This window comes from Labrus bergylta, chromosome 24 (genome assembly GCF_963930695.1).
Source record: "Labrus bergylta chromosome 24, fLabBer1.1, whole genome shotgun sequence".
Classification (NCBI taxonomy): Eukaryota; Metazoa; Chordata; class Actinopteri; order Labriformes; family Labridae; genus Labrus; species Labrus bergylta.
Window position 1 is genome coordinate 11,954,132 of NC_089218.1, and position 21,521 is coordinate 11,975,652.

General features: G+C 40.3%; 2 protein-coding genes across 3 annotated transcripts in view; both read left to right on the forward strand.

The window, feature by feature from the left end:
• The first annotated feature begins 260 nt into the window (after window positions 1-260).
• nufip1 (nuclear FMR1 interacting protein 1) lies at window positions 261-4,863 on the forward strand. Of its 2 annotated transcripts, none has more exons than XM_020652811.3 (10): window positions 261-636; window positions 839-924; window positions 1,010-1,114; window positions 1,223-1,285; window positions 1,379-1,455; window positions 1,575-1,667; window positions 1,807-1,982; window positions 2,716-2,856; window positions 3,083-3,339; window positions 3,444-4,863. In XM_020652811.3, exons 1-10 carry the CDS (start codon window positions 393-395, stop codon window positions 3,948-3,950), a joined length of 1,749 nt encoding a protein of 582 aa, XP_020508467.2. In that variant the 5' UTR covers window positions 261-392; the 3' UTR covers window positions 3,951-4,863. The 2 variants fall into 2 exon arrangements, with proteins under 2 accessions (XP_020508467.2, XP_020508468.2); XM_020652812.3 differs by having other exon boundaries at window positions 1,013-1,114.
• An 876-nt stretch (window positions 4,864-5,739) lies between these two features.
• LOC109998075 (cilia and flagella-associated protein 47) overlaps window positions 5,740-21,521 on the forward strand; it is a 50,057-nt gene continuing 34,275 nt past the window's right edge. Inside the window, 26 exon segments of the mRNA XM_065952276.1 lie at window positions 5,740-5,883; window positions 6,895-7,052; window positions 7,213-7,328; window positions 7,713-7,851; window positions 8,131-8,215; window positions 8,371-8,511; window positions 9,219-9,388; window positions 9,636-9,742; window positions 10,365-10,594; window positions 10,686-10,893; window positions 11,398-11,629; window positions 11,868-11,990; window positions 12,101-12,293; window positions 12,383-12,479; window positions 12,870-13,086; window positions 13,160-13,404; window positions 13,525-13,655; window positions 14,866-14,988; window positions 15,105-15,236; window positions 15,352-15,429; window positions 17,668-17,815; window positions 17,940-18,022; window positions 18,729-18,930; window positions 19,106-19,179; window positions 19,398-19,620; window positions 20,483-20,708. Coding sequence (XP_065808348.1) covers window positions 5,740-5,883; window positions 6,895-7,052; window positions 7,213-7,328; window positions 7,713-7,851; window positions 8,131-8,215; window positions 8,371-8,511; window positions 9,219-9,388; window positions 9,636-9,742; window positions 10,365-10,594; window positions 10,686-10,893; window positions 11,398-11,629; window positions 11,868-11,990; window positions 12,101-12,293; window positions 12,383-12,479; window positions 12,870-13,086; window positions 13,160-13,404; window positions 13,525-13,655; window positions 14,866-14,988; window positions 15,105-15,236; window positions 15,352-15,429; window positions 17,668-17,815; window positions 17,940-18,022; window positions 18,729-18,930; window positions 19,106-19,179; window positions 19,398-19,620; window positions 20,483-20,708 — 4,025 coding nt within the window.

Here is a 21,521-nt window from a genome sequence, read left to right on the forward strand (position 1 = left end):
CCCTTAAATTGATTATAAATTCCACATGGGTGTTTGTCCTCAACCTGGCAACCCAAAAAGGAGCGCTTCATAAATCTCGCGAGAAGATGTGGTACCATGTGGTACATGTGCCAGTTTTTAAAGAGTTTTTGTATAATTAAAGATAATGCATAGTTGTGAATGCACTTTATGCGTGGAATTTGAAACTAGGATAACTAATTAATCACCGCTATTGTCATTTTCAGGCTCCACTCCCACTCCAGTCATTTTTTTCTCTTTCCTGTTCTCGCGGAAGTGACGAACAACCCACCTATGATCAAAACATGCACATGTGAGAGTTGCGTGGTAAGAAACACACATCTATTTCAGAAAGACTTCACTGTCGACGTGAAGAGAGAGCTTCAGCTTTCGGTATGAATGAGGCTGGACATTATCCTCCGCCGGACTTCGGCTGTCCCCCTGCAAACTCTATCCAGCCGTTCCAGCACCAACAGCAGCCCCGCAACAGCAGCTTCCACCCCGGCATGTGGAGCTGGTCCGAGACGCCTGCTGAGCCCAGCTGGGACCATAGCGGCCAGGCCGGATGGAATCACTGGGGAGCGGGAGGGTTTGGCTCCCAATCAGGCCGGGGGACCTTTGGACCCAACCGTCCATACGGTGAGTAACCTTTAAATTAGTTTATTAATATTCATCCAAACCAATCAATCATCCATAAGGGGATAGGCCTTCCGTAATACACCTCTACCTTCATAGTGACCTGACCTATAGTTTCAAATAATATAACAGCATCATAAAAGATCAGGGAACTTATTTCTGTATGTCTTTATCACATTGCCATCTAACTCAGTCTGGTCTTCAGGTCAAAACCATGGTCGTGAATGGCAACAAGGTGGACATAGAGGTGGAAGACAGAACTATGGAGGTCCTCACAATCATGGGAAAAAGGTAACTATTAGTTAAACATGTAAACTGCACTCTTTTTTAAAAATCCTAAAACTGCATTAAGTGAACATTTTTCTATAACACTAAGCAGAAGAATAAGAAGGAACCAGAGTATTCCCACTTCTGTGACACCTGTGATCGTGGCTTCAAAATCCAGGAAAAGTATGATGAACATGTTTCACAACACGTCAAGGTAATTTCACACGTGTTTTATTTAAAAAAAAAAAAAAAAAAGGTTGATACAATGTTTTGAAATCAGTATGCGATTATTACTGATTGCTTCAATCAATCTCTCCCAAAGTGTTCTGTGCCCGACTGCAGCTTCATGGCTCATGAAAAAATCGTCAGCATCCACTGGAAGAATGTAGGTCACACAAGTTCATGTGCTTCAGAGGCTTTCTGCAGGCTCTCGATACTTTTCTTTGCTCATGTCAGTCTTTTTATATTCTGTCTGTAGAACCACGCGCCAGGAGCTAAAAGAATCAAGCTGGACACACCAGATGAGATCGCAAAATGGAGAGAGGAGAGACGCAAGTCAGTATTTAGAACAGATTGTTGATTTCTGAACTATTTTAAAATTAATACATATTATATTTTGTCTAATTCCAATCAGCAAAATGTAATGATGTTTTCATTTTTCAACTGTTTTCCAGAAACTATCCAACACTTGAGAATATGGAACAGAAGAGAAAAGTGATGGTGGCGCGGGAGGAGACAGGAGCAGTATTAGACACAGCTCAGTTTGGGTAAAAGAACACATTTGTGACTTTTTTCTGTCTTTTTTTTTAATTGTAACTATATACATCTATATTTTTCTAGCATTTGCTTTGGAATATGGAAGAAGTGTTTCTCATCTTGATCCAGGCTTTAATGTTTTATTCCCAGACGAATGAGAGGACGAGGAAGGGGTCGGGGTCGTGGTTGGGGTAACAGAGGGTACCATGGGCGACACAACAGAGGCCCTCACCCATCAGACAGCAGTGCTACAGAGAGACCTCCACCCCTTACCCAGCCTGGAAGGGAAGGGGATCCACTGGGAGCACTGGCCAATTGTGACCATGGTTAGTGACTAATCAATGTCAAGTTTGTATTTAAACCCCCTGTGAGGAGTTTTTTTTTTTACTGGTTATTAAAATAGACTGAAAGGAGGACTGACGTCACTAAGGCTGCATCCACACTGCAAGCCTTAATGCTCAATTCAGATTTTTTTGCTTTGATCAGAATATTTCTTGTTTGGCTGTTCACATTACTTTTATTTAAATGTGATCTGTATTAGACTCCAGTGGAAATCCACATATGATAGTGGCCCAAATCTCACTTGAAAAAAATCAAGAGTCCAGACTTGTGGTGTTCCCATTCTCAGAAAATAAAATCAGATCTGAGTCACTTAGTGTGAATGTGACCTATTAAAGCAAATAAGACCATCAAGGACAAGACTGATTTTTCTGTCTAGTTATTTTTGATGCCTGAAATCAATGCCGTGGGGTAGGTGTCAGAACAGGCCTTTGTCTTTTTTCCTTTTTTTTATTTTTTTTGTTTTACTTCTTCCATGGAAAACATTCTTGATAAGAAGTGGTACAACAGACTTGCAAAAGAAAGCAGAAATAATTTCTTGTTACAAAATCCCTACTTGTACTTATACAGCATATACAGGACAATATTAATCAAAGACAGAATAGGTACTGCTTTGTCCACAGGGGGGGCGCCAAAAGTGGCACAAGCTAAACGTGCCTTACAGGAGCATTATCAAACATATCATTTGTATAATATTTACATTTCCGCCTGTGCTTCCAGATTCTGACAAAGACGACCCAGCTGCTGAGTTAAGGTCTGGCAACCTGATTGTGGCCCCTAAGCAGATGAGCTCAGCTCTGGGATCCCTGATAGCCAACTACGGTTCCCAGACTGAGAGCGAAAGTGATGAAGAACCAGAGGGTGAGCTTGACACCATCCTCAAGTGGCCACAGAATACAATGTGTAGCTTAGGTGGCTCAACATCTAGTTATGATACCAGTTATGATGGTTATGATCAGTATGATGTTTGGGAGTGACAATAACTGCATTAACACATCTGTAGTGATGAGTATTTATCTTTATCCAAGATAAAGCCTTCTGTTACTTGCTTTATGTGTTATCATGGTTATCTTTTTTGTTGTTTCAGCCACCCCTATTCAGAGAGCCAGGGACCTTGTGCAAGAAAACAAGGTTCTCCTAAACACAATAACACCGAACTCCCATGACAGAGCGCCCTCAAGAAGCCAGGAAACAGAAACTGAAAAAGTCTCCCAGTCTGACCGTGCCAATTACACACCACACAATAGAAGAGGTAGAGGGGGAAGAGGAGGCAGGGGAGGAAGGGGCGGTAGAGGAGGACACCAAGACACACCACAGATGCGTCGTGCTACTCTACTTGAGATGGTATGAAGACATCTGAGATTATCCAGAAATATTGAAATCAAAAGGATAAAATGTGTATGGTAGAAATGATCAACCCTTTCTCTCTTTTTTTCTCCACTCGTTAGTTACTGGCCCCAGATATCCGCCACGAGAGGAATGTCCTCCTGCAGTGTGTGCGCTACGTTGTCCGTAACAACTTCTTTGGCCTGGAAAGTAAAAAGAGGCAGGGGGAGATAAAAGACGAAGCAGCAGCCGCCGCTATCCCAGATGGAGAACAAAAGCGGAGGAAAGTAAATACATCAGAGGATGTCTTGGCTGCCTCTCCGATTTGTAGAGAGAAAAGTTCCGCAAAAGTTACTCATCAGGAGTATTTAGAAACAAGTAACACGTGGCCACAAAACATTCAGGACCAGGGTTTGCAGAGCGATCAAGTATGTACAGAACCATCCAAGGATTATGAAGAAGCAGCAGCAGCAAGTTCTGAGAGGACTGCAGAGGATTTCATTCAAAATGCTGAAGAGACAACCACAAAAGACTGCCACAGCATGAATGTTTCAACCACAGATAAAACCTCAACTACCTCTTATATTTATGATGATGAGATATGGGAGAGCCCTGGTGCTGTTATGTGAAAGTCAAGTATTTGACTAAAACAGATTTTCTTTAAATTTGGAAGTTTTTTTTATTTTGCATTTATTGGATAGGAGAGCGACCACAAACGTTTGGAGGAGAGAGTGGGGGGGTGACATGCAGCAAAGGGGCCAAGGTCGGATTCAAACCAACGGGCGCTGCTGATGAGGACTATAGCCTCTGTACATGGGGCGTGCGACAGGACCGCTAGGCTGTCCAGCGCCCCATTTTCCTTATTTAGATGATAACATTTTCACATTTTTGTCCTTTTTTGCAAGGACTCTTATTTTTTTTGTGATGTTAGTTTTACTTACAACAATGTATTTCCAGCTATATTTTTGTATTATGTACTTTGTACTGAGGAAAGACATTATTCTTGTTGTATAAATCATCAACCCTAATGACTGCAATTTTGCCTTTTGTAGAAGTTGTTTACTTTTCAAGCCGAAGTAGTAACGTGGATGAAAACGTTGGATGAGTGGTCAGAAGAAGAGGATGTTTCAGCTAAACCCAGCACAGAAATTGTTGCCTTTTCTATGATCCAAGAAACAGAATCCTCTTTACTGTTCGAAGGCGAAGAGGAGGCAGAAGAGTGGATAGAAGAAGAGGATGACTCAGAGGACTGGTCAGAAGTAGAGGCTGCAGAACAGCGGCTACAAAACAAGTTGGAAGAGTGGTTAGAAGAAGATTCAGGACTGGTCAGAAGTGGAGGCTGTAAAACAATGTCTACACGAAGAGTTTGAAGAGTCAGAAGATAAATATCAGAATTTACTTTTTTGGTAAGAGAATTGCTTCTGTGTTATCAATAGTGAAGCAAGCAACACCTAAAATGAGTGCACATTTTCCTTCCTTTTGGGTTTACCCCGAGTGCTCCGGTTTTTCCCATATTAAAATACAATTAAAAATGAAATGATTTGTATGTTTCATTATGTTTTCTTTAAAGTTTATATTTGCACCCACGTTTATGTCTTTAATAGGCAATCAGCATTATAATGAAGTATTACTGAAAAATGTTCCTCCATAGGATCTTAGACTATAGCAGGCTTTCCAAACCTTGGGTTCCTAACCCCATGTGGGGTCGCATGGGATTCAAATGGAGTTGCCTGAAATTTGTATTTATAAAAAAATAAAATTCAAAACCTATCTGCAGTATGTTGATTTAAAGTATGTTTAACAATTTGTGTACATGCTATAGCTTGGCTAAATGTTGCTTAGTGATGTGCTCATGGATTAATGTTGGGTCTTTGAAACATATAGCCTAAACAAAAATAAGGTATTTTACCTGCTCTTTTGTGAAGTGTATTTGTTATAAATGGGCGCTAAGAAAATAAAGATTGATTGATAGGCTGCATCATTAGGCCTACATTTAAAGAAAGACACTGCAAAAGAGGCGGAGATAGGCAGGGAAACTGCATATCATTGATAAAACATTAGACTATCTTGACACTAAGTGTATGAAAAAACAAGAAGAATCCAAAAAAAAAAGTGTTTTGAATTTTTATTTTCCTTTTTTCAAAGCTTTACGGTTCAAGTGGAGCTTCACCGCCCGCCTGAACTAACCAGGTTTCTAAAACGAGCGCACCAACCGCGGGCGTCTCCTAGCAACCACCTGAGCTGTCAACGTCTGTTTAGTACCCAACATTTGCGGTGGCAACGGTAAAGTTGACTATCGGTATGCGACTCAGCCAGCGGACTAAATTGCAGGATAAACTGTTTTAAATGCAGGTTAAAGCGACGAAACTTAAACACTTGAATACCCCTGTAAACAAGCAGTAAGTATAAAGTTATAACATGGCTGAAATTTGTATTCGAGTCGACCCGCCGTCCGTCGAGTTCAGATATGTTGAAGTCGGGGGAGTTTACAGGACGACATTAAGGGCGACAAATGTTGGGAAAACTTTGAAGAAAATAGTGATGGAAATGCCCAAATCTAAGGTAATGGGAACTGTTAAGAATAATAAGAATGTGAAATGAATGAAGAAATTGCTTTAGATAACCTAAAGTCATTTTTGTAACAAAGTTAACGCTAGCTGTTTGCTAATAGGTAATTAGCATACTAGCGTCTCTCTTTATACGTGTATGGAAATTGTTGGTTTGATGCTAACCAGTTCATAAATGTTATCTATCTATCTGTCTACCTATCTCTGTCTGTATTTACTTTGTTTCATAGTGTAGGGTTATAGCAGGGGTGTCCAAAGTGCGGTCCGAGGGCCATATGCGGCCCTTGAGGGGACTTTTTGCGGCCCGTGACTTCAAATGAAGAATCAGAAGATTTTGATTAAGATTGGCACATTATCTTATTTTTCTTTTTCATGTTAACAAGGGCTGAACAATATTCCTAAAATAGAAAATGTTTAGTTACATGTATGTTGTTGTTGTTTTTAAATCTACAGCTTTTACTATTTTCCACATTTTTTTGTAAACTATGAAAAAAAACGTATGCAAAGTTTTTGCAAACAAGCGGACTGTTGTTTAACCATTTAATGACCTGAGCTAAATGCAGAAAGCTTTTCCAATAACATGAACCACCTTACAGGCTTGATAATAAAATAGAACGAAGAAATGAAAATATTTGATTTCCTTTTATTAAAGGGTTTCTTTAGCGAGCCTTTTGATTCTGATCTACAAAGCCTTACTATTTTTTCAACTATATTTAAAAAACAAAACCTGTGGCCAGCGAGCGATTCTAACATGACAATTTTGGCCCGTAAGAAAAAAAGTTTGGACACCGGGTTCTAGTATAAGTGTTTCTAAAGAGTTTTCTCTTCTAATCTTAGTGCAAATATTGTAATAATATAGAGTAAGATGCATATCTATCTCTTTTAATGTTTTTTCTCACCCTTTTTGCTATTTAAATCAAAAGGTAAAAACAAAGTGATCTGTACTGTGCATATGTCTGATATTGGCACTCCTTTGTCATGTTATCTCTTCTTTTTTAACCTGCAGTTGTTCAGGTTCACAGCATCTGGCTCAGCAGAGGCAGTGGCCCCGGGTCTGTCTGTAAGCGGGTTACTGGAGTTCACTCCTAGGGAAGAGAAGGAGGTCAGAGACAATCTTCTGATTCATGTAAATGATGTGGAGACCATTAAAATCCCAGTGATGGGGTAAGTAGGCAAAACAAATGCTAACACATGATATCTAGCTGAGATCTTAAGGATGAATACGTTTCACACTTTCTGCGGTATAGATGGTCCTGAATGTTACACATACATCTCCATAAATGTTTTTACTCATCAACCTCATTGTTTTTCTGTGTTTCTTTAGGTTTCCTAGGGTTTGTTCCCTTATAATGGACCCATTATTAGACTTTGGTTGTATTGTTGCCAGCAGTGAGGTGATCAGCAAACACCACCTTATAACCAATCAGGGATCAGAACCAGGTAAATCAAGACTCTCCAGCTTTCTCACTAAAATTTCTGAAATTGTTGGGGTGGGGTTGGCCAACCCAGTGCAAACAGTGTGTTTTTCCTGCAAGTTATGATGCAGCTTCATACTCTTTTCTTAGAAACATGTTTGAGTTAGCAGGTTTGAAAATTGCTGTAGACATCTATCTTATTGCAAATTACACATACCACTGTCTTTCTCTGTGAAATAAGATCATGGTGCTCCACATTTATTTCAAACTGGTTTTGTAATGTTATCAAATAAAGGATGCTGTGCTACTCATTTAACTGTGAAAACTTAAGGTGCATTATGTAATTTTACCTAATGAGAATAAGCATAATGTATATTTATGTGCATGTGCATGTGTGTTTACATTTAAGGATTGTTCCAGGTTCAGTACAATGGACACCCTTCACTCAGAATTTCTCCCTGTACTGGAGTCATAGCAGCTTGTGACACTCAATGGCTTGAAGTGGAACTGCGAACAAATGAACCCAGGCAGATTGATGAAATGGCTCTGTAAGATACACTTCATAGAATTCTGAAAAACAAATATCATGCACTGACTGTATTGGCCACTAATTGCAAAGTCACATGTTTTGCCTTAAATTTAGTAGAAGCTTGCAAAAATAGCAAATAATATATCTGTGGGTCAAGGAGAAAATAGAACCTTGTACTTTTAAAGTAATGGCAGGGGTGAATAAGTGCTAGCTGTTACATTTCTAAATTTACATGTCAATTAAAAACTAAAAAAGAAAGAAAAAAAAGTACCTGATCCTCACCCTCTTTCTTTCCCAGGGTCAAACTCCAGAATCAATCTACTGTAGTTCTGAGAATCAGAGCTGAGGTAGTGGACCAGCGCCTTGAGGTCTTTGACATGCAGGTAATTCAGAAGTTTGTGTACAATTCACATTTTCTTACAGAAAAGAAAAAACTGTTAACTTCTTTACTTACTACTAAGTTCAAATTTTGCCATATTTAATGGTGGCCATGCAAATATGTTAGTGCTTATTTCTGTAATCCAATGCTGTTTTACAGGGGGCTCCACTGTCCTGTCTCTGGTTTGGACCTGTGTACTTTGGAACGTCTCGCTTGGAGAATGTGGTTCTAAGAAACAATGCACCCCAGGCTTGTAGCTGGGTCTGCCTGCTCCAGAATACTGCTGCTGGGACTGAGGTGGTGAGTAATGCCCTCAGAGAGAGTAGGTGTAGCTGGCTTGTCTGCACAGCGGAAATGTAGATAGATATGTTAGTTTTAAGGAAAGTACAAGGTAAAATATTGACTGGTCTGCACTCTTCAGGTTGTGGAAATAGAATTCACATTGACCATTGAGGCTAAAGCCTAAATTCCACCAGATGTGTGTTCGGTCCGTCTCCGCTCCGTTGTGGCAGCTGAGTGTGTGCAGCCGAGCCAGGCTGCGCTGTGTCCCAGCACCGTCGAAGCTCCAGCAGTTCGGAGCCCTCCGTACCAGATACGCAAGGCTACCAATTTTGCCGTATGCCGGAGCACGGTGCATCAATTTACCAGAGAAAAGTTTGAGCAGGACGGGAAGTCAGACACGCAAACAACATTAAAACATTCAGTTTATTTTCAGACTAAAACTCAGTTTTGACGGCTCAGAACAATGACGGTATATGTGTTTGTTTATGTGTTTTAAATGGTTTTATACCACATTATTCGTATTATCTTGCGCGGTTGCAAGTTAATCTTTAAAATTACCGCAGGAATTCCTTTGTCTCGGCATTCCAGCTGTCTGGCTGTACTCTCCGTGCGCAGCCTGTGGGTGTTGACGGACGAGGGTGCACAGAGCCGTAACGGACTGGAGCGGACACACAATGCACACGTATCTGGTGGAAGTTCTGGGTAAGAGTGGGATGAATTTGTAGGGAGCAGACCTCCAGAAGAGTACAGACGCCGTCCTGCTGGAAGGAATGAAGAGATGCAGCCCAGCCACACAGGATATCTCTCAGGTCTTGGTGTGTGTCCCTAAACACGGTCAACTGGGACCGTACGACCAAACCACTGTGACTGTACAGTTCAGCCCCATCTGCAAGAGGTAACTTGTCTTTAAATGGTTTTTAATTTGTCTGAAATCCACATAAATAACAAAAAACTTTTTTAAAAAAAGTTTATAGGTGAATATGAGGATAAAAAAAGAGTTACGACCCATCAGGGAATCAAACCCTGGTCTTCCGCTCACTGGTGGGGATACTCACCACTACACTAACCAGGAGCAGGTTGTATTGATAAGGGTCTGTTCTGCATTATGTCAACCACCACAAAAAAATGCCTTTGTGTTTTAGTAAAACTGACGAGAAGACGAAGGATTACTCAGCCACCCGGCAAGACTACTGCCTTTTCTTGCTGTTTGAGTCAGTGGGAAGCAGGCATGGCTTCACTCACCATTATGGTAATGCTGTATTCCCCACACATAGACAATACCTGGGCTGGCCGCCCAAGTATATTTTGGACCTCTATTAATTAAATGTTTAATTTATTCATAAAGTTGCTGCGTGCATGAGAGAGCGAGAGATAGAGCGGGGGGAGAGAGAGAGTTCACGAGAGAGTGCAAGGTGCAGCTGCTTGCTGCTGATGCTGTGCTGAATTAATATAAATAACGGAATATCGAGTGGAACTTTTCAAAATGCGAGGCAGACTCCTTGTGCTTGTGCAAGCATGCGTGGATAAATTCTGCAAATTAAAGTTGTTTGTTGAAAAAACAAAATTAATTTAGAAGGAAAAACACATTTGATATAAATACAAACCTAATATTAAAATATACCTAAGATAAGAGTAAAAAAAAAGTATGTTGATCTCCCGCAACCCCTCTGCGAACTCCACCGCCCAGGTATCGCGTCATTTTGTGGGAAACACTGTAATCACAACACACTCTTGATGGGAAACACAAAACATCCTATAGAAATGCTCTGAACTGTTTCAAGTCAGCAGTTAGGTTCTTGTCACTTTCAGTGCAGCTTATTTATAGCAGATTCCCCGGAAACACTGGATTAACTTTTTCTCTGTCTCTTTAGCTAACAGCAGTGTGGAGCTGGCAGTGACAGGCTCTGGACTGCCTGTGTCTCTGGTACCAAGTCCCTCTCAAAGATTGGATTTTCTCACCTGTGTGATGGGTCGACGCGTTGACCTGTTGTGTGTCCTGAAAAACCTCTGCCCTCAACTTCCTGTAACTTTCCGCTTCCGCAAGATAGCTCATTTCACTGCCAAGCCCTCCTCTGGCACAATCCCCCCCGGGCAGTGCCAGGTAAGAATGGGATTGATTCAGTTAAGTATTTATGAAGGCCAAATGGAGGTGTGAATGTTGCCCCATTTTTTTTCTCTGTTGTGTTCCTCAGGATGTAGTTTTGTCTTTCACTGCAAGACAGCAAGGGATCTTCCAGTTGTTACAGAAACTGGATGTCTTAGGTCATGTTGTTCAGAGGGGAAGTAACAACACCGAAGATGTACCTGGACTTGAGCTTTGCAGCTTCCACACCATTACCCTTCACCTATCTGCTGTCTGCTGCAGTGAGACCACACACCCTGGGCCTAAGCTTAATCCTGGTAAATGTTACAGGAAGAATCTTAACAATTTGTATATCTCGTTACACTTAGCTCTCCTAACTTGCCCCAAGTTGGTTGGAAAAGCTTTTAAAACAACTCCTAGTTTAGAAAATACTCATTATTTTCCCATACTAGCTGGCCACTGTAGTTTTAGCAACTGCTTCTTTCACAGAAGGGGAAAGGTACATTTGTTATGGACAATTATTTTTTTTGCTCTAGATGAATCCACATATCGTGCCCTAATGAGTATTTGGAGTTCAGTTTATTTGGGTTTGATTGCCGACCAGTAAAAACGATTTATACAGTGATGTGTTTTTAACTACAAGATGTACTTGACTTGGATGTGTACACGATCATCCAAATCATCATAATACAATAATTTTACTGATAGGTCTTTCATGGGCAATGTTGGAGTAAAATCTGATTTAAAATGTCACAATACTTTTCCCTTAATCAGATGATTTGAGAGATGGAACTGTCATGCTGTAATTGGTTGTTTTGCAGGCATCACTCCAGCAGTAACCAATCCAACTGGATCAAGGCCTCACATTAGATCCAGCGAACTGGCTCGCTGCAGAGAAATGGCACATGCTGCTGTACTTAACGCTGACAAAACGCGACTTCACATACAACGAACTGAAAAGAAGCAGAACAAAGAAGTAGAGGAGGAGATCCTAGCTTTTCCTAATGACAGAGCAACCAGCATCAGGCCTACTTCTGCACATAGACAGTACAGGTAGAGGTCATGGAATCACTTGTCTACTTGTCCGCTTCTCTGTGTTGTGATTTGTTATGTTTTTTCACAACACATACTTGGAAATGTTATATATTTATGTCATACTTGGGGAAGTAAATATTTATAAAAAAAACAAAAACTGTGGAGCCTATAATCATAAATGGATTTTGCAGGATACGTTGCTGTGTCTTCAAGTAGATTTTACAAAACGCTCTCATCATGTCTTCATTTTTCTCAGGACCATCTTCACAAACTATTCTTTTACTGACAAAGAAGAAGAGCAGCGACAGCGGCATAGACAGATTTACAAAGACTTCCTCAAACAGTTAAGACAAATGCGCCTGGAGAAGATCAAGGAAAGGTAGGCTTGCTTATGAATATTTTGATTCCTGTCCTGACGGCCTATTGCAAGATTTTTTCCCCAGCATCATACAGCTCAACATTAAGTAGTGTTGTTTATTTTGATGTTAGACAGCAGGAGAAAGTAGAGGATGATGTGGATATTGGGATGGTTCCTGCTCAAGGGCTTGTTCCCCCTACACTCCACCTCCACGACCTGGAGATGAATAAGATCTCGAAGATGAAGTACATTTATTCTTCCCCAGAAACCAAAGGCAGCTGCCCAAAATACATAACATCCAAAACATGGCACTTCAACAGCCAGGTCAGACCAAATAATAACCAAACAATGATCTTTTTATTTATTAAAATTTTAACAGATCACTTGATATAGTTGTGTTTCATCCTTTTTAGGTTTCAGACATAATTCATGTAATTCCCTCTACCAGCCAGGAGGTGGCAGACTGCAACAGGACTCTGACGGCTCAGGAGCTCTACCAAGTTGAGATAGGTAAGAGTTTCATGCAGAGGTGCCAGAGACAGATTACAAAGTGGGAGAAGAGGCATAACTAATTCTTCTTTTTTTTAAAAGTACATTTACAAGATGTTTAACAGCAGCTTAGTGCAGTGGAATAGATTTCATGTTAAAAGTGTGGTTAAAATGGGGCGCTGGTGGCGCAGTGGTTAGTGCGCGCGCTCCATGTATGGAGGCTGTAGCCTCAAGCGGGCGGCCCAGGCTCACATCCCACCCATGGCTTCCCTCCAGCATGCCATTCCCCATTCTCTTCCTGATTTCCGACCCTATCCACTGTCCTATCTCTCAATTAAAGGCATAAAAAAAGCCCAAAAATAAATATTAAAAAAAAATAGTGGGGTTAAAATCTGTCTTGTTCCTCATTAGGTCCATTGTTGGTGGACTTCGGCGAGGTGTGTGCTCAGTCAGTGTGCGTTGAGAAGCTGAAGCTAATCAATCATCTGTCAGTGTTTGTTTGGATTCAGCTGGAGCTGGACTGCCCTGAGCTGCAGGGCTCCTCACCCCTGTCCCATGTCCTGCCACCCCACTCCCACAACATCTTACCTCTGACATTTCAGAGCAACAACCTTGGTTCTTTCTACAGGTTGGTTTGGGAAGCAGCTAGAAACATTTAAAAAGCATAAAAATCAAGTTTTAAACAGGTTTTTTTTTTCCAGACCTGTATCTTACTCTGTGAACAAGAAACACCCCGGTCAGATACTAGTCCAGGCCCAGGTTGTCCCTGTGGATTTGGAGCTGTCAACCACCCTGCTGGTCCTCTGCCCAACCCCAAATCTTCTTGCTCAATCAGGATACAGGAGCTTGGTTACCCTTCGAAACAAGCGTAACCACCCTGCAGCCTTCACATGGAAACCAATAGTCACAGATAGTGGCATCTTGTTCTCCATCAGACCTGCAACAGGTGCCAAAAGTGCAGTCTCCCTCTCTGATGTGTTTGCCTTTAAGAAGCTTCTCTGGTAAAATGTAATAAATGGATTTAACTGTTTGAATTTGAGCTAACTAATGTCCCTCCCTCCTTCAGGCACAGTGGAGCCATACAGGGAACTGGACTGTGAGGTGGTGTGGCATCCATCCTTCTCCTCCCCTGCTGAAGGAGACTTTGCTCTGTGTGTCCATGAGGGCAATACACAACATCTGCACTGTGTCACCAAGGTTAGGTTCAACAAAGATTAAGAGAAGAATAGCTGTGGTCAGCTTGGATTTATGGAGGCTAAAATTTATCTAATAGTGAGAAGTTTTACAGCGCAGCCACTTTTAAACTTAGCACTGTACTTTAAGCCACTCATACAGAATCTATCTGGATCAAGGGTTTGCAACTTTGGGATGTTGGATAAAGGAGAGAGCTAGAATACACCTTCAGGCTGGCATTAATAAACCCTCAGGACTACTGCTTGTTTGTTGGACAGACAGGAGACAACAGAGGGGATTTTGGGCTGTATCAATGATATCTTTTCTTGTGACTAAAACATATTTGATTTTTGGCAGACAGCACTATCCGATCATTGGAAACCATCGATTTATGTCCTCAGTATATTCCCAACCCTCATAACTTCACTAGAACGTAAACAATGTGACAGTTTTCAACCCCCCTAACCTGTGGAGTTGTCAGACAGACAATCTTCTTTAAAATAACTGCAACAGAATGGTTGATCAGCTAGGATTAATGAAGACTACAATTGATTTAAATAGAGAGAAATGGAAATCAAGTTTTTAAACAGTAACAGGGATGTGCTCTGTGTTTTGGATCCATTTAAATGTTTTATGCTGTGTACACTTTTGAATAACAGCCAAACATAATTGATGGGAATTCTCTTTGAGATCACTCAGCAAAGCTGTAATAATGTTTAAAAGCAAAAGAGATTTTCAACAATCTAAAATGTGATTTATAAAGGAAATGAAATGACTGGTCAAATAGAAAGAGCCTATTTGTTTTTCCCCAAAGTTCAACAATCATATAGGGCAAAATCCATCACAGAGGCATGTATTGATTCCTCCTCTGACAGCAGCCTCAGTAGACCAGAACACAGCAACAAGCAGTGTTGTGTTAAAAGTTAGCTTTGTGACTTTTATGTTTTTTTCAATGAAAAATCTCTCCCGCTTACTTGCAGTTGTGTGTCATCATCTGTAGATTGCTCTCTTCACTGAGTCATACACATGCAGCAAATACATGTGCTCTGGGGGCTGTCAAAAGCTGTTGTGTAAAATGTGGGAAATCGGTGACTAGATTGGAATTAGACAAGGCAGGTTTGGGAAGAGGGGGTGGTGTAGAAATGTAGAACCAACTATTATGGATAAAATATACCTGGAGAATGACATAAAACACCAAGGATATTTGTAGTTTTTATACCTGTGTTTCTCTCAGGTTGGAAGCACAAGTGTCCAGCTGGCAGAGAAACGGGTCTCATTTGGATCAGTGCCCCTAAACATGCCTTCCATCAGAACTGCAGTCTTCCACAACACAGGGCAGAACCATGCTTACTACCAGGTGCCCACACACAAACACACATATGCAGATACTTGCTTTGAGCATTCAAACTTGTGCAAACCAAATAGGAAACACAGTTAACCTCTCTGCTGCTTGCTTTTGTTTGTATGAGGCAGGTGCTGGATGTTTGCCCTCTGCCAGGCATGATGGTAAGTCCTTCAGAGGGTGTGGTGCCAAGCGGGGGGCAGGCTACTCTCAAGATCCACTTCAACCCTGACTCTGTCTTCAAGTTTGACACAAGAGTGGAAGTAAGAGAGAGAAAGAAGAGGAGATGATGATTTATCTTTGTGTTGGTAAAATGGTAAAATGGTAAAATAGAGGAGAGGAATTTCCATAAATATGCTTGTGTTTTGTCTGTTACAGATAGCTCTGAGGAACATGAAATCCATCGAGCTTAGAGTGGGCGGATCAGTGGAGCCTCCAAATGTAGACATCAGTGTGGTGAGTTTGTGTGTGTGTGTGTGTGTGTGTGTGTGTGTGTGCGTGTGTGTGTGTGTGTGTGTGTGTGTGTGTGTGTGTGTGTGTGTGTGTGTTATGCACAGTTTTCTTTAGGTCTGACAAACAACAGCAATAAAAATGGCTAGAAAGAAGAAAGAGATGGCATACAAAGCCAATCATGTAGCATTTCCTTCTCATAAAAGGATGTATTAACTCCTTTATTACAGGCTTAAGCCTACAGCGGACATTACTGTAAATGTAATTGCAAAAATGAACATTTATCTTCCAACATCAGCAAGCAAAAGACGAATCTATTCAATATATCTCAATCTAGCTACTGGAGATGTATCTCATGACTGGAGCGTATTAAACTTTCTTCAAGAGGAAAAAGAACTTAGATCTCCCAAAAAAAAGAAAAAAGTGCAACTCCTGAATATTTATCAATGGTAGTCTCATCAGAGATTGTGAGAGACATAATTAATGCAACCAGAGAATGTTAAACAAATCAAATTAATTTGACATTTATGAGTTTTATGGACAAGAAGTTTCACAAAAGCTTAATGCATTGCTCTGGAATAGTGTTCCCAGAAACATCAGACCAAGAGGTGTCCTCACCTATGAGCATTTCTTGTTAATAGGGGTTATTTTGGAGGAGATTTCAGTGATATTTAGTCGAGTGATAGAAGAAGAAGTATAGGTAGGTAATAAGTATTTGGTACGAACTGAAGCCTATTCAGGACTTCATTGGGTAACCCAGTTAGAATTTGGAGAGCCAGTGGACTTAGTCTTTGGATGTATTAATGAGATCTCAGCTTTATTGGTTATTTATTTTTTATCATGTCATCCTAATTGTTATGGAATGTCAAGTCAACATGGAATGTTCTTTTTATTTATCAGAGGTTATCCATAGTGTGATCAATGTCAGAGTTGGAGAAAACCAGTGACAACACAGCAATACAGCAGCATTGAATAGACTATCTAAAGAGTTGCGTTGGTGATATCTTATTATCTCAACCTGTTTTTAAGGACATTCTAATGAAGTCTTAACTACTTCATATATGCGTACCTCTCCGTCTCTTTGTCTTGCAGCTTTAATGTTTTCTGCGATCTTTAGTTTGTTCCAACAGAGAGAACATGATCATATATATCCACAATGCAACAGAGTCTGTGGCAACAGTAAAACTATTATATGAATCCTGAGCTGTGTGTAGGTGGTCCATTGAGCTGTTTCTCTAGAAAGTACAGCATGTATTGTAAGAAAAGTTGATGAGAAGAGAAAGAAATGAATATCTCAACAAGAGTGAAGGACAGAAAGAAAAACACACAATTATCTGCCCACATGACTTCCCTTCACTGACATATTGCAGTTTGTAGAAACTAAACAACATCATAAGCTGTCTTAACAGCAGCTGTTGCTTAATCACTGACATCTCAGAAGATTGCAGAGAGAGTGAGCCAACTGTCGAATATGTCAGCTTTGTTCAGGTTTTAGCAACATTTTCTCAGCTGCAGTCAATAAAGAAAGAAAGGTCCTTCTGTTGATATCTTAACAGATACAATCACAGCACTCACCAAACATTATATGTGAACCAGTAAAACTGATCCTATATTGGCCCCTTGCCGCAAAAAGCTAATTTGTTAAATCACACAAGCATTTAAGTAAAAATAGGAGAAGTAAGTTGGAAGAAAAAAAAATCATTTTTTTTAGTCAAGTGTGCTTGACTTAGTGTATGAAGGTGTGTGTGTCTCTTTGGGGACGTCATGGGTTGCACCTTTGAAAGAAATGGAGTCAAGGATATTCTGCTTTTGGACGTCTTCGCTTTTCCAAATCAGAATATTATTCTTTTGTATTCTTATTTGCTGCAGCTAAGCTTCCAAAGCAAGATTTCATTCTTTTGCTGCGTTCTGAAACTTCAAAAACATCGCTTGTACATCATTTGTTAAAGTTAATAGATAAAAGAAGAACAGAGGCTTTACAGTCAGTTTTTTTTTATCCTGTTTCACTCTCTGTTTAAGCTATGTGAACTGTTTCTTTTTTTACCTTTTCTGTATGTTTGGTGGCAAATAATTAGATGTCTGGACTGGACAACTGGAATCAGTTTTGTTAGTAACATTTGTGCTTTAAGATCAACAATACTGTTTTCAAGCCTTATATCAAATGCAATATTTTGCATTCTCAGTCATTCATCTTTGAGACTATTAATTCTCTGCTGGTGTTTCATTCCCCCTCCCTGTTTTCAGTCCCATTTCCAGTTTCATGGTGTCTATGCTGGTTCTAAGCGAGCGATTCCGTTTGCTCTGACAAACTGCTCGTCAGCTAAAGCCCGGGTCACCTTCGACCTGTCAGAATACACAGACTTCTCTTTGCAGCTGTCTCAGCCCTCAGCAAGTATGCATTTGCATCACACACAGTGCAACATATCACACACTTGGTATTTGGTTGAAAGCAGGTGATATGTCCTTAGATTGTTTTGTGTTTGCTGAGTTTTTTTCCTTTGTGTGATTTTTGTCAGCAGATAAGGAGCCAGGTGTGATTGTTGTGGAAGTCCAAGGCTACCAGAGAGTGGACTGTTCCCTTGTCTTCTCCCCCACCCAAGTGAGATTTTGACCAATGCATTGCATTTACACCATTTTAGAGCCGTCAGATGAAGCTTAACCTTCAGATTCATTGTCGCAATTTAGGGGTGAATAAAGAAATATCTGGATGTATATGATTTAGAAGGAATATTGTGCAAAGTAATAGACATAGAAGTGAGTTATAGCTCATGTGCACTCTTTAATTTTTGTTTATTTATCACACAACATATAGTTATCCCAGTATTAAACAATGTTAATACTCATGACATATTTCCCTCACATAGTGCAGTCCTGTTCATTTATAAAATGCTCAGGTTTAAAGATTAATGTTGTGAATAAGCCTTCTATTGCAATCTCTTATCCTTTTCCAGTTTCTATTTTTCCAAACTAATGAACCTAACAGAAAGCTTACTAATATTTACAGCTGCAAGCTTACACACCTTCACAGTGAAAGTACATCCCCCTTATACAGAGGACGGTAGAGGTGGCGAGTTTGACCTTGTATCTCTAGCAGCTGATAATCAAGCAGTAGCAGGTGGTAGAGATGCTGCCGTTAACTTTAATTGTATCTCTATACAGCTTATTAGTGTTGGCAGAGACTACATAATGCCTTTCCATTTTGATTCAGTCATTTAAAAAACTGTGAAATGTGTGTGGTTGTACAAGCGATATCTTAAAATGTCACAGAAGTATAAAAGGAAAGTCAAGGAGATGTCTTCCTGCAGGCAGCGAGCTATGACTTTGACCTGCCACTGAAGGTCAACGGAGTGAGAAGGCATGCTGCTTCTTTTCCTCCTTTCCCCACTCCACCCTCCTCCTCCTCCACCTCCTCCTCGCTGACAGCTGGCAGCAGGCACCATGGCGTCAAATCTCATCCTCGGTCTGTCACCATGGTGACACAAAAGTCACATCACATACAGGCCACAGGTAGTGTCATTAATGTGAAGCCACAGTTGTTGTGATGGCTAACTACTTTAAACACTGTTCAATATATATTTCTGTGTTTGTTACACCATTTTTGCACAGAACAAATTTTTTCATTTCGTTTTATTTTTCCTGAGTTCAATTTATTATTTCCCTACGATTTTTTGTGTATTTTTAGTGCTGTGTGCCCCACTGGAAATATCCCCTTCTAGTCTACAGTTCCATGTGGAACCAGAGTCTGACAACACTAAGGTATACCTGCGTCATTTTCTTTCCTCCCTCCTTTCCCATGTTTTTCCCCTCTCTCCATCTTCATAGGCTTTTCAAAACTTTGAAATCCAATCCCTTGCTTCTCTTTTCATCTTTGTTGTTTTCTTTATCGTTTCTACATGTCACCTAGGTGTGTGTATCTGTGTTTCTGCTGTCTGTTTCTTTTCTTTTCTGCCCCTAACTCGTCTCTCTCTCTGCAGACAGTGGAGCTGAAAGCAGTGTGTAAAGAGAGTGTGTTTTGGCGTGGAGGTGTCAGGGAGCATGTCAGCTGGTGGTTTGACTGCAGTGCAGTAGCAGTACGGACAGAGAACGGAAGAGAGGGGGAGCTACATGCATGTACAGTGTCTCCAACATCAGGATGCCTGGAGCCCGGACAGTCCATTTGTTTGGTTGTCATCATCAGCCCAGACTCAATCAGAGAAGGTGAGAAGTGATTGAAAAAATCTACATTTACTATCCTTTGTTCAGAATTCTTTCCCACTTCAAAACACACAAATAATGTACATCATATTTTACTGTCAAATTAAGTGTAACATCCCTCAGATGATAGTTTAACATGGGTCAAAACATAAACTAAATCTATATTTAGTTAATATGAAATGTAGAGAGCATACAGAGAAAACTTAGTTGAAACTTCTGTCAGACCTGTAGTCATACATTTTTTATCATAAATTTTACCAATGGACTTGAATCGATCTCACTGTCATACACGAGAGGGACTGAGAGTGTAGGACAGACCTCAGGGAGTTTGTAGCAGAGAGAGATGTTCTGATCACTCTGCAGTTTTCATGGGACTTTGTGTTCTGTCAGTAATGCCCAAACTGACCAGTTTGATGTGCACATAAGCTTTTTGTGATTACTTTGCAACAGTCTGGTGCTTTTTGCAGAAAATTTAACGAGCCGATTTGTTTTGAATCAATGTTGCTCACACCAGTTTAAGACTGCAGATGGAGGAGACACCTGCTACCTTTAAATGCTGTAGAGAGAGTGAGCATAGTAATGCAAAGGCCTTAAATATAGGCAACTGACTATGTTGTATTACAGTATTACAGTAAGAACCACTTATTAATCTTTCTTCTGTCAAGTTGGAATGAAAACCATAATTGGAAAACAACCTTTTTTCCCCTGTGTGATTACATGTCAGATGGATGAAAAAATGTACAATAAAAGTGGAATAAAATAAATGAATAAAGCTAGAGGCTGATATAAGAAGGTGTCATGTTCACTGATTGAATAGCTTTTGATAGCACCACCACAATTTGATTTGTACATTTTCTTCTTCAAGGGTCTGGAAACATGACCAAACTATCGCTCCCTCTTTACCTGGGAGACGAGGGAAGTGAAGAGACTGGAGGACAGGGGGAACATCAACCCTATAGAAAGCTGTCCATCACTATTACTCGCAAGCTTCCTCGTATCACCATCCATCCCCCTCAGATCCTCCTCACAGCTGTACCTCTGCAAACCAGTGCAAGTGCCACAGTCACCCTGCTCGCTTCTGGATATCCTAGGTAGGTTTACACATGCACACACTCACAAACACAAATGTTTTCTGTTTTCCACAGGCCAAAAACTCTTTAATTTACTCATGAATGGTTCACTTTGGATCACAACGCCTACACAACTGCTTTACGATCACAGTTGTTGTCATCTGTGTTTTGGCTAAGTGGAGCAATAACATTGATGCATTTTTATTGTGTTTACATTTTTTTTCAGCTGGTGGTAATTTAGCAGCTGTGTTGAGCCATTGGAGCTAAATGGATGCAAAGTAAACACAGGAACATAAACTGATTTATTCATTTCAGTGGGATTTCTATCAATCAAGCCAGGACTCATTTACTGGCAGGCCTGTGCTCATGTTAGATTTCACTTACATTGTAAGCCAAAAAGCTAATCCTCACTCCTCTGTGGTTTACATTGTTATTCAGATTTCACAGTAGACAGCAATCTGGCTGCACCATTTACAGTTCTGACAGCATGTTCTGACCCACATTGCTTTTACTGAGCAGGGGAACATAGTCCTAAGGTCCTAAGGCTCTCCTTACACTTTGTTATCTTAAAACATTTTTAAAAATGTTAAAAGAATATTAGAATTTAAATTACGTATAGTAATACAGACATATTCCCAACGGCATGATGTTATCTATAATGTTACATGGGAGCACGAAGGTTGAATTAAAGATTTGAGCTCAGACTCACTCAGCTGAACGTTTTGCATTTAATTTTCCCATGTCAAATATAAATAGCTTCACAGTTTAAACATCAATAGATTGACAGATTTTGCTGTAATTTTTTCACTACAAATTTGTCATCAGCCTATCTAA